Raw genomic sequence first — 12,547 nt, 5'->3', positions numbered from 1 at the left:
TGGTGGCTCGTCAGGTCTTTGGTGTTCTTCAAGGAAAGGGGCCAGGACACTGAGTTCCATAAATACTAACGTGTTCGTTTTCAGGTAGTTTGTTGCCCTCTTCTTATCTTAACGATGAAAGGATTAGATTATGGTGCATATGAGCTTCATTTCCCAACAGACGTCTGCTGCATTTGTGAGTAAAATGTGTCATACCCTTGGGCTGCAGAGTCATGCCTCACTTGTGGGCTCAGCTGTCCACACGCCGTGCCTCTTGGTGTGAACATCTCTAATTTTCAAAGAGTTTTGTAAACTGGAAATGACAGTCCTCAAATCTATCACCTCTGTTAGTTAAAACTTTTACACCTAAACCTGACTGAGAAGGACTCATCGTCACACTCGTTGTTTTGGTAGCTATCAGGATGATGGCAGTGATGTATTCAGCCTCTCACTGTTCACTGTGACTTCAGGGGTAACACAGAGGAACTTGCCACAGCGTTAGTTTCTTTGGGGACACTCTGTCCTGCAACTTTCCTTTCACTCAGCAGTGCCCTCCTCCTCTTCTTGTTTACGCATACCTTCTGGAGTTCTCCTCTTCCCCCAGTTCCAAGCTGCTCTCTGACCAATAATTGATGCTAAACTGTGCATGACTGATACCAGCTCATCAATATCAGGGCAGGGCCAATCTCAGAACACAAATGGTAGCATATTTTCTAAAAGTCTCATTCAGCATCCTGCGGGATTCACACATCCACTGGGATGCGATTAGTTTTTAACATAAGAAATGCTTTATTTGCTAATAATTAATGTTTGCCGTTTTAGACAAAGCAAATACTAATATATGTGAGCCAAAAGATAGAAACAGAGTCCACAGAAGACATTGCAGGGAAATGCAACGTGTACCTTGGATTTAGTACAGATGGCATTTTCATCTTACTGATTCACAAAGATTAAAGAAAACCGAACTTCCTTGTCAGTGAGTTTTTTTTTTTTCTTTGTTGGGAAAACTTCTATCATAAAATGAAAGGGCTTTATTTTGTTTACTCTTCTTAATAGTTTTTCAAGGGTTCAATATAGATTGAAAAATGCCACTCACCTCCATCCACACTTAAAATCTTTATTAATAGCATGTGGGTCAAAGTGTTCTTGGTGAGGGAAAAAGCATAATTATTGAGAAATTATTAAGAAAATGATATGATAGTGATGCAGTTATTAATAGGACCCAGGTGTTCTTTGTTTTCTTGGTAGATGGTCCAGTTCTTTTATTTAGTGAAACTCTGAAGAACCAGCAGGCCACCTGCAATGACACAGGTGACTGGCAGTCAGGAGACCCTCCAGCTCATCCTCTGTGCTCTGGATGCAGTGGGTCATGGAGGCGGAGACCATGTGAGCACAGGCACATTTCTGTTCGTTTTGTCTTCTCGTGCCGTATGTATGATTGCCTCCTGATAAGGACGTCAGTTGTACTTGCTTAAACACTTTCCAAGAGCCACTTTCCCCTATGCCAGCTTCCACTTCTGTTTCTTAATTGTCTTTCCTGTGCACCGAAGGGCCTCACGTCTGTTCCCCTCTTTGCTCCAACTTCATTATCCAAAAACAGACATCAGTGTATTGACTTCTGGGTTGCATTTTCTTTCTTTTTTATTTTTGCTTTTTGCTTACTTCCAATTGTTGACTTATTTGCAAATACTTCATAACCAAGATCAGACCAGGTCATCCAGTATTTAGGTATCTGGAACAGTAATCAGTGTCTAAGCACGCTCCTTTCGTGAGGAGGAGTGTCACTCGGGAGGAGCTGGAAATTCCCGTAGGCTCGCAAGTTGTCTAATTGTTCCTAAGCTGTGTACAGTTCAGTAGTAATAGAGAAGGGAAGGGCTTTGGGTGATCTTTCCTAATTAAATTTATTTAAATGAATTTCCATTGCTCCATCCCAGTGTGTAAACTCAGATCCCTTTAACTTGTGAGAATCTCATTTGATCAGCTCAACTCACAAGAATTTACATTCAGAAGATAGGTGGACATTTTCCTGTTAGCCCAAGAAATAGAGTCAGGAGTTCTAAGTTCCATGGGATTTCAGAAATACTGTAACACATATTTTAAACCAAATTTAGCAGTGAATATGGAGTAAGACAGAGGTGAGATGAGATCGTCCTTCCACCTGACACGGGAATGTCCCCGTCATGTCCTGTTCACCTGGATGATCCCTGTGTCTTCTCCCATTCTGCCCCTTGTAGTACCTGTGTGAACACTTCACTAGGTTCAAACTCCAGCTCAAATCACATCTCTTTATGAAGCTGTTAACAATGATCTCAGCTCACAATGGACTGTCCCTTCTCTTAATGTTTCTGGCACTTAGAGTCAGTATCATACAATTCAGCACAAAAAGCCTTGGTTTGTCCTTTGATTGGTTAAGGTCTTCCACAGCTTTCCAAACCTTCTGTGTCCCCAACGAAATTCCACATGTGGAAGAGATCTCCCACTGCTTGCTTTTCTCCAGTGCGTAGTATGTACTGATTTATACCCAAGCATATTTGCTACTTGATTCATATAACTGCCGGCTGTGGATCCTAAGGATATTACTGGCTGGAATGATTAACTTGTTTATTTTCAAAATGCATCTTCCTGCTATTCCATTTATACTCAGCACCCAGATTGAATTGCTTCCTGATTGACTGTTTCCCTATCCACCCCCCCCCCACCCACCCTGGCAACATAAATGTGCACAAACAAGCAGATATTTTCTCTAAAGGAACCCATGGACGCTAAACTGTGTGTCAAGAGATCGTTGTAAACGGGCCTCCAGCTTCCCTCTTCCAATCTCATCAAATAAGTTCATGTAGATGTTTCCTCAGAAATAAAACCTCATTTGAAACCTGAACATATGGAACATGCCCCTCATACCTACCAGAAGTTCCAATTTTGGAAATCTGGGCTGGGAATTAAGATCTTTGTTAATTTCAAGACAGGCCCCAGATCAGTATTTTGTGAGTGAGGCCAGATCGAAAACCTCATTTTTAAACAACATATGTCTCTGCACAACTTCTCTGCTTCAGCCAACCGAAGCAGTTCCTTATTTCCCAAATTTGGACAAAGATTGTGATCAAATTATTTCTAAAATGACAGAGAATTTTCTTCTCAACTTCACATACTCTGTACTGCTTGCCTGCTGTAGGTGTGGCATTGTGTTAATTGTACTGAATACGAAGGGACAGAGATTAAATACCGTCCAATCAAGGGTGACTACATAACTTATGGCCAAACTAGAAGTTTTGAGAGTGAAAGGGGAGCTGTGATAATTATGCCAGGATGATAGGCATAGACTGGGACTTGCAGGGAAATTCTGGATGTATGGTTACCCTATTCATTTGTGTTAGTTTCTTATGGATGCTGTAACAAAGTACCATAAACCTGGTGATTTGAAACATCAGAAATGTATTCTCCTGCTATTCCAGAGGCGAGAAGTCCAAGATCAGTAATACTGGGCTGAGATCTCCATGTTGGACGGGCTGTGCTCTCCGGAGGCAGTAGGGGAGGGGCTGTTTCTTGCCTTGGCCACCTTCTGGTGACCACCAGCATCCCTTGGCTTGGGACTGTGTCACTCCAGTCTCTGCATCTGTGGTCACAAGGCTTCCTCCTTTTGCTCTTTATGAAATCTCCCTCGGCCTTCCCCTTATGAAGGAAACTTGTGAGGGCATTTAGGGACCCCAGGATAATCTAAGATAATCGCTCCATCTCAAAATTTTACCTTGGTCACACTGCAAAGACCCTTTTCCCTTATATAAAGTGATATTTATAAATTCCAGGCATTAGGACCTGATATCTTGGGAGGCCATTATTCTGTGTACTCACCTTCTCTGCCCTTCCAGTCTTTATGACATTACTAAGAGTGAAAGTACACACTCGAGGAAGTAGAACCATATCAGGAAGTACACACGACTCAGTGCCGCGGGAGGGCATGGGCAGTGCTGCATGTGGAGGAGACAGAAATCGCATGAGCCTGGGGCAGCCTTACCGTAAAGCATAGACGGGATTTAGAAAGCGGTGGGAGAATGCTTTCCAGACAGATGCAGCCTGAGCAGAGGTTCGGGGGAGGGGACAGTCGTCGATGTCTGGGAGACACAAAGGAGAGGGCTCTGGCTGGAAAGCAGTCTGTCTTCGGAGCAGCGGGGGTGCGTTTGGAGTTAGGCTGATGTCAGGGTGGTGGTCCCGCCTTACGCCAAGCTCTCCGCACCCCCCTCCTGTATTCATCCTGAAGCTCTTTCTATTCACCCTCCCACTTCATCCTCTTTAAATCTCCATGATTCATCTTCCTGTTTCCCTTTGATCGTTTTTGCAACTTTGCTTCTGTGTCCTTTCCGAGTCCCACCCCTCCTGTCCTGCCGGGGTGATGTCTGTATCTGTGCACGACTGTTCTTACTAGATTCACGTTGCAGGTCTTGTGTGTTCCGCTGTGAGCTCTTGGAAGAAAGGGCCCTGACGTGCGTCTGTGTCTCCGGTACCTCGAGCACAGGGAGTAACCTACAGGAGGTGCATTTTGAGTGAAGAGATGTACAGATTTATACCAAGGACACGAGACTCCGTCAAAGGTCTTTGGTGATTGTAATAGCGGTGGTGGTATTTGGTTTTTGTCAGGTAGTGATCCCTTCTCATCTATCAAATATGAGTTTGGAACTACTTAGACCCCATCTGGGGCCTAAGAGTTTTACCCCTTAATCTACTTAGGAGCAAATACTGAAATCATCCTTATTAGAAGCTATATACAGTACGTTCTTCCTCAAGATATTCAGAGGGGATATAGATGATTTTCCCTCCGTCAGTTTCAAGCGTATTTTTCTCACTTCTTCCTTCATATTAAGCCACTTTCATAATCTACCCATTTTCTCTCGTTCTGCCTTCAGGCAGCTGGGAAATAAGCGGTCGGCTGCTTGGTCTCGATGGCCTGCAAGTGTTATGGCTTCTGGTTGCCGTGACGAAAGGTGACTTCAGGAGAAGAAATGAGCTGTCTGCCCATTAATAAGCAAGGCAATGCTCATAAGCTGTGTTGCCTCTGTCAGTCGCACAGATCCGACCCCAGCAGCTTCCATTAAAGCAGGGGATTAAGCGCTGATGCAGCCCCGTGGAAGGAACCAGGGACAGCTCCTTGGGTCCCAACAACAAATTACCTCTGAATCAAACCTCTGATTAATAGCTCCAGACTTGCCGCTCTGCTCTGCATAATTGAGTTTCATGGAGTGTTAAAATTAACAGACGTGCCATCACCCAGGTAGAAACAGCCACCATTTATTTGGCCAGCAGCGCTGGAAAGTGCTGGGTGGTGAAAAAGAATCATTTATGAGGGGATTAGGTGCATTCTGGGTCATAAATTGAATAAGGCTATAATTACCTTCTAATAAAAAGCTATAAACATGATGATCCCATGATACTACCCCAAAGTCGCCTTCTATTTTTTCCTGCTGCTGAGGGTCAAAGCACTTCCTTCCCTGGTCAAATGCCAGCCACAGCCTGAGACAAGTGTTGGTCTGCGTGGAGGTGGATGACCCCCGCTTTCTGAGATTCCGTGGCCTTTCTGAACTTCCAAGGTGTAGCTTGTTTTGTGCCATTTATTTTAGCTGCGTTTGTTATCACGCAAGGAGTCAGACGTGCAATGCACATGTCAGGTAAGCTTCAGACTCTTGGAATTACCCGGGAAGAAAGCCAAGGTGTCATTAGAAGTGCTGGGATGCAGCAGAATGCCGGGCACTTCATTGTTGGTGAGCAGGCCAGGAATTAACCATCCATCAATACCGGGGGATTAAAATATCACACACGACCAGAAAATACTCCTTTGAGAGTTTTGTGTTTTTTTTTCCTGTAAAATGACATTTCTCGAGCACAGTGATTCCCTTGATGGATATTATTTAGCTATTAAGGCAGATGGGTCAACAGTAGCCACCGAAGGGATGACGTCTGCCGTTCTAATCAGGTCTTCTTTGGATCAATAGACGTAAAGGAATGAATAATAGCTACTCCTTTTATGGAGTTTCTCGAGTGTCGGGTACTTTTCTGTGCTCTCTCCTTGTACAAATGTATTTAACGAGGAACTCGCTGCCGAACAAAGGTAAAGCTGTGGTCAGCTTTACCTTTTCCTGCCGTTCTTACCTCGTATTCCTTTTACTCTCCCCCTCTTCCTCGGTTTGCTCATCCCCTCCTTCTGCCTCCTCATGTTCCCCTTTCTCTGCAATTCTTCTTAGCTGCCCGTATGTTATGTCTGAGATTCAATCGAGTGCAAAGCAGTAGGAAACCAGGGAACCTGAAGTCCAGTCCTGGAGCCGTCATTCTCCATGAGCGTGATTTGGGGCGAGCTGAGTAATTAGATTGGGCCCCAGGTTACTTATTGTAAAATGAGAAGAAGAAGAAGGATGTGGGAGGAGGGAGGAGGGGTACAAGGGCGCAGGAGGGGGGAGGAGAGGAGGTGATCATACCTGCCCTTCCTGCAATAAAATGTTGCCCTGAGACTCTGAAGAGATAGTATCTATGAAAGCCTCTGCAAATGGTATAGAACTCTACAAATGTCACGTCACTTGTTTTTGCTAACCTCCTGATAAATATTTTCAGGAATTTTACTGGGATTTAGAGCCAGGCACATTTGGAAGAAAAAAAAAAAAAAAAAAGAACACAGAAGCCATGCTCTGGACAAATTGCGTTTCTCGTCTGCACTTACCAGGAGGAAAATGATGCCATTCCTTGCTAAAAAGCCATTTGTCTTGCAAATTTCTATAATGAACAGATTTTGGAATAAATAGCATGTAATCTGCAACAACAGTTCTCTCATTCTCTTTTATTAGTTCAATCTTCTCAGCATCTGAACCGCACAGCTCCAGAACCTCCGTGATCATTAAGGCAGCTGGGTTGCCTGCATTTCCACTGGCTTTTGGCACATAGCAGAGTCCCCAGCCAGTCTCTTGTTACCAGGCCCACATCTGGCTGCTAAATGCACCTGGCTAAGGACGCCAGGTTGGAAAAGAAAGCAAACAGCGAGCTGCTTGGCTTTTGCAACAATATGCCCTTCTCCCCACCGACCTTTACCTGGGCGCATTTGAAACCCGAGTCCGACTCCGAGCTTGTGGGGAATTTGAGTTGCGTGAAACATCCCTTCGCTTAAAATAGATCATCTCTATGGAACACAGTGTGGTTGTCAACACTAACTCTCCTTTCTCTCTGCCCTTCTCCCTTTGTGTCTCCCTAGGTAAGTGCTGTTTGATTATTGTTTTGAGCATCTTCAAGAGAGAGCTCACGGCCGGCCCAGTTCTTGGTCTCATGGGAAGGAAGTCTTTGGCCAGTTTCTGGCCATCCTGCCTGGTGGCTCCTGCAGCACGTGGGGTGCACGGAGGTATGGCTGTTTGCTGTTGCTGGGTTTGCGTCTGCTCGTGGTAAAGGGAATGTGAGTGTTGGATCAGCGTCAACGATACAGTTAAAAGAAATTACTGGGGGCTGAGTGCCAAAAGATGGTCGTTTCACCTCTGCAAGTCATCTCGTTTTATGAGTGCTCGTGAATTCTGTGTTAATCTGTTTACTAAAAATGGACTTCATAAAATAAGTGAATTATAACAATTTCATTTCTACTAAGGGCTTCACAAATCATCTTTGCCTTTTGTTAAAAGAAGAACACAGGGTTGAAATGTATGTTGTTGATACACCGCTTGGGTACATGACTGGGATGGAGGAAAGCCGATCCACTCCTTATCCCCCGACGATGGCATTCGGCGCGCTTGAACATGTAGTTGAAATATCGTATAAAATATTAAGAAAATAAAAGTACAGGGGGCAGCGTTTGATGCAATTCTGAGGACGAAAATTACACATATTCCTTGTGTCTGTAACTTTTGGTGCATTGAGCCATTGTTCCGTAGAATGTACTGCAGAGCTGTTCTGTCAGCTGTAGGGTCAGAATCGTTCGTGGAATTGTTGAGAGCGCCATCAGACTCGTCAGTCTCAGCCCAGAGCACCTGGAGGGCGTCTTCTCTTCAGGTTGTGAAGGTCAAACATGGGCTGATGGCAATGACTAACTCTGTACCAGGAATAACCATGATGGTATCACAAATGCCTAACTACAGACCTCAGTCTACATAAAATACAGATGTAATTGCAGTGTATTTTGAGTATTTCTACTAGGAATCCCCCTGGTCTGCTAAACTGATGGAAACTTTAGGTGTGGCTTAAGGAAATCTCTCATGCTGAATCAAGAAGAAGACATACTCTTCCTTTGTCTCACTAATTCTCGATCAGTGGCTGACACTTTTTACATTTCGCGATAGTCTGTTGTTCTCTTTATATGGAACATCCCTGCCTACTTGTTAAAAGACAGTTTTCAGAAAAGGTAAAATGATGGTTCATATACAGATATAAAATGAACAATATTTTATTTAACTCGTTATTCATAGGGAAACCAGGCGATTTTATATATGTTTTGAAAGAGAAGTCAAAGACGTACAAATGTATATGGGTTAAAGGAATATTGAAACCAATTTCCAAATGGACGGGAAACTGGCTTTTTCTGAGGTGTTGGGAAGGGGGAGTTGACTGAAACTGCAACAGACAATTTACTTCCATGTCTATAGACAGAATTATTTTGCTTGGCTATCAATTTTCTATAATTTACAGAGTTGTAAAATAGCTCACAGGCAATGAAAGGCTGGGATGAGATAACCAAGTGGGGTGTGCTCGAGACGGTGCTCTGTTTTCCATTAGAGACACCCAGTGATCTTTTCTGCTTATTTCTCATTTCCGTATGGTGATCTTTTCTGCTTATTTCTAATTTCCTTACATACTCGAGTGTGGATTTTAAAATAGGAAGTCATCATCTACCCGATTTTCAGATTCTAACTATCTATGTTCCTGTTTATTAAAGTTCAGATCTGTGCCAATTCTGGAACTTCAGATGGTACAGCCTGCCTTCGATTTTGGAAACATGCCTACCTTCATTTTCTGTGACTTCCCTGAAATGCCTGGCTTTGCCACTGCTATAAAAGAAGCTTTTAGTATTTCCCTAAAAAAAAGTACAGATTCTGAAGAAACATTTGCTCCATGAACTAGATCTTGAAAGTTATGCATTAGTTAGATGTAGTTTATTCTTTGGTTATTTACGAAGGGATGTTGTCAGAGTGCCCCTCCAGTGGAAGGAGTTGGATTTGAAACTTTCCGTTTGCAATCCCTTTGCCCTTGAAACACGTTTTGTCCATGTTAATTCATCTTCCTAAGTGGTGGCATCCCGCGGATCTCACGAGGGGTTCATGTCGACGGGAGTATGATGTGGCCACGGCACATCATCTTAGCTAAGTGATGGCTTTCTCCAAGTGCGGACGTGCTTCAAGGGGTCTCATTCACCCACTTGGGGGCACCTCCCAAGCGAGCAGGGACCAGAGGGGAAAAGTGCTCAGTCTGACGGGGAGGAGAGGGCAGGCATCACCCGGGCGAGGTTGGTTGGCAGGACGCCTGCTCCGTGGGGCACGATGGCTTCAGCCCCAATCGCCAGGACCAGGGGAGTCGGCTGGTCTGCCCCAGTCCGCGGGTGGGATCGCCTCCTGCAGATGCATGAGCGTTGTTTCCCTGCGAGCCCGTTTGCCTCTGCAGACCCTGCCTCACGCTGTTGTCACTGATGAGAATCGCCCTCAGTGGTCCAGAGCGGAGGCAGCACACGGACCCAGGCGGTGGCTTTTTCAGGAGAGGCGGTGCCTCTTTCCGCCACTTCCCAGAAAATCGTGTCATTTTCACTCAGCAACGTTCACTGAGATTTCCCTAACTCCTGTCACATCGAAGATCCAGCTGTGCCCCTGAGAGAAGTTTGAAAGGGAAAGACCTGTTCCGATATTTTTCTTGCGCACAAACCATCTGGATGTTTCTTTTGTTTTCCTTTGGGATTTTTTTGAGGGTGTAAAGAGGAAGCTCCCAGTGAGAGCAGACGCCTCAGCTGAGACGTCCCACCGGGCTCTACCCTGATGGGCGCCTGCGTGCTGCCGGATGCGCCACGTGGGCTTCTTTTGGAGTGCTGGAGACCCGCCATGAAATAGATCTCAGCCTTGAGCTTTACTTCTTCGGCTAAATTGGAACCAGAAGGTTTAGTTTACTTGACTAAGATGATAAAGATGGCCATTGGTGCACTTTAACTCAGATCTGTTTACTCTTATTTCTTTGATTCTCCATGGCACATGTGATGTGAAGGAAAGAATCTGAACATTAGTTGTTTATTGTTTAGTAGCTGATTTTTACTGCCAGTTGCATGATAGACCCCAGATCTCTAAGAATTACCTATCAGACATGCTCAGGATGAGGACCCATCAGCCTGAAATCTGTTCACTTTCCTGATGGCTCATGGAGTTCTGAGATAATTAGCTTTCTGGCTTTAAATTATAAAGAACCAATACGTTTTGTAAATAAAAAAAATATGACCACTGATGCTACCTTTTTCTCTCCCCTGTGCACCCACCTGGATCACCGAGGGTGTGTGTCTCCAAGATGATGGTAAAGAAGTAGGGGTTGAAAGTAGGGGGCAAAGGAGAAAAGCACGGGGTGTTTATTGTGACTGTTGTGTGTGCATGTTTGCTGGGCCGAGTCAGTCATGCCGTGTCCTTCCTGTCCCCAAAGACTACCCAGATCGAAAAACAGCTGAGTTTCAGAGCAGACGTCTCCGAGACTGAGACACAGGTTTTTCAGGGTGGCCGCTGCATGCACCTGTCCCCGTAGCTTGCCTTCCTGTCTCCCTCTGCCCTCTCAGTATCCCCTCCTCCCCAGCCTGCAGTCCAGAGAAGAACAGCCCCGTGTGCAAGCTTTAGCTGCCCATTGATTTCTAGAACCGTGATACGAAGTCGCACGCAGTCTGCCAGGTGGTGGGGAGTGAGCCGGAGCCTCCTTCTATAACCCTCTGTGGCTCGTTCACCGAATGGCCCTTTTCCTCGAGTCCACATATTAACTCTGTCCAGCAGGTGCAGTAAGGTAGAAATAAAACAGGGCATTTGGAAAGCAGTCTATTAAGTCGCGTTTTGGAGCCAGTTGGAGGGGCCCTGTTGGAAATGAGCATCATAGTAACCGCGGCTGCATGGCCCTGCTTCCTCTCCTCCTCGGCCCTGGGGAACTGGAGCAGGGCCCCGGGCTGCTGTCATTCCAATTCAGGCTGTGATTACTGTGATGATTTCCCTTCCGGCATACGTATCAAACTCCATCTTTTTATTTATTGCGAAAACAACAATAATATTGAAAGGATCACAGCATGGTCACTGTGTTACACGTGGAGTGAAAAGACAGGGATTCTTAGAGGGAGGTGGGGCAATTTTGAACCTCAAGGAGATTTTCTGGGTGTTGGAAAGGAACGGAGAAGCCACAGTGGGAAAAAGCGATATCGCATCTCTATCGCAATGAGCTTTTCTAGGAGCTGGAAGCGGCATTATTACTCTTGGAGAAAAGAGCTCTCTCTTTTTTCCCCTCCCTTTTGATTTAGACTTCTGTGAGCCAAAGTGTTCCGTGTTTTAATGGTCTGTTTTAAAGATGGAAAGGGCCCTTATGTGTCAGAACACAAGCCTGTCCCAGCCAGCATGGGGCTTTGTTTGATTAGGAGGCTTGTTTGGGATAGGTGATATTTTTATAGCTTCTGCTTTGCTTCGCCGATGGCCATATTGATGTGGCTCTCCAGGATGGGCCTAATAAATAGTTTCTAGAGCCTCGAGGCCATTCTCTCAGCTGATCCACCACTGAGCCTTCCCCGACTGAAGACCGAATGTCCAGAGAGCTGGCTTCTTGCCCACAGCTGGCCACAGGCCAGGGGAGGAGATCTGGGGGGGGTGTGAGCTCGTGGGCCTTCAAAAGAGCCACCGGAACTTTCCTGTGAACATTTCAGGAGAGCGGCGGGAGTGAAATGCCGAGATGGTGCGTTTCATCCACGTTGTTCAGGTTGCGCTCAGATGTCGTGGCCGCCAGGAGGGCTGGGGCTCAGGAGAGCAGGGGACAAACCCTCACAGGGCGGTTGAAGTTGCTGTGATCCCACCATTTGCCAGAAAATCAAGAGGGAGCAGGGGGACGGTGGGAAGATGGTGACTGAGATGTGCTGGGGCAGAGGTGGTGGGCGGTGATGGAGAGGAGGGCCCCTCACGGGCAGGCGGGGCCTGGATGCCTTTCAGGGCCCGGGGGCGGTGGATGCTGGCGCCCTGGGGAAGGACAGGCTGTGCCCGCTGGGGACGCCCTAGGGCAGCATCCTGGCGGCGGTGCGGGGCGGAGGGGGGGACCGGCGGGGGTGAGGACACTGAGACAGTTGATGAGCGCAGGCCTGGATGGATGGAGTGGCTCTGGGGTCTGGGTGGAACACGCCTCACCCCTGACCTTGGGAGCATCTTTGCTGGGACAGCAGCGTGCCAGGAGCTCTCCATGCAGCATCTTGTTTAATGCTCCCATAGTATCATGATTTTGCAGATAAGGAAGTAGCCTCAGAGAGGTTTACAGAGCAAACAAAACAAAAACACAAGAGAACAACAGCAGCAAAACCCAAAAAGTTGCCTTGCAGCGGTTCAGCTGGTGAGGGGCGGGACCCGGGCTTTGTCTGAGC

General features: G+C 46.1%; 1 protein-coding gene across 5 annotated transcripts in view; it reads left to right on the top strand.

Moving 5' to 3' along the window:
- The window catches only part of OPCML (opioid binding protein/cell adhesion molecule like), a 1,243,265-nt gene that overhangs the window by 369,840 nt on the left and 860,878 nt on the right, over nucleotides 1-12,547 (top strand). The window contains exon 2 of one of the 5 annotated variants that reach the window (XM_082341077.1): nucleotides 7,205-7,348. The exons of 3 other annotated variants lie outside the window; for them this stretch is intronic. In XM_082341077.1, coding sequence (XP_082197203.1) covers nucleotides 7,205-7,348 — 144 coding nt within the window. Of the gene's footprint in view, nucleotides 1-3,112; nucleotides 7,349-12,547 lie in introns of those variants that run through there. One more of the 5 variants, XM_082341078.1, reaches the window with a different exon arrangement.

The sequence above is a fragment of the Balaenoptera borealis genome (assembly GCF_965194805.1).
Source record: "Balaenoptera borealis genome assembly, chromosome: 11".
Lineage (NCBI taxonomy): Eukaryota > Metazoa > Chordata > Mammalia > Artiodactyla > Balaenopteridae > Balaenoptera > Balaenoptera borealis.
Note: the sequence above shows the minus strand (reverse complement) of the source record. Positions and strands in the feature narration are given on the sequence as shown.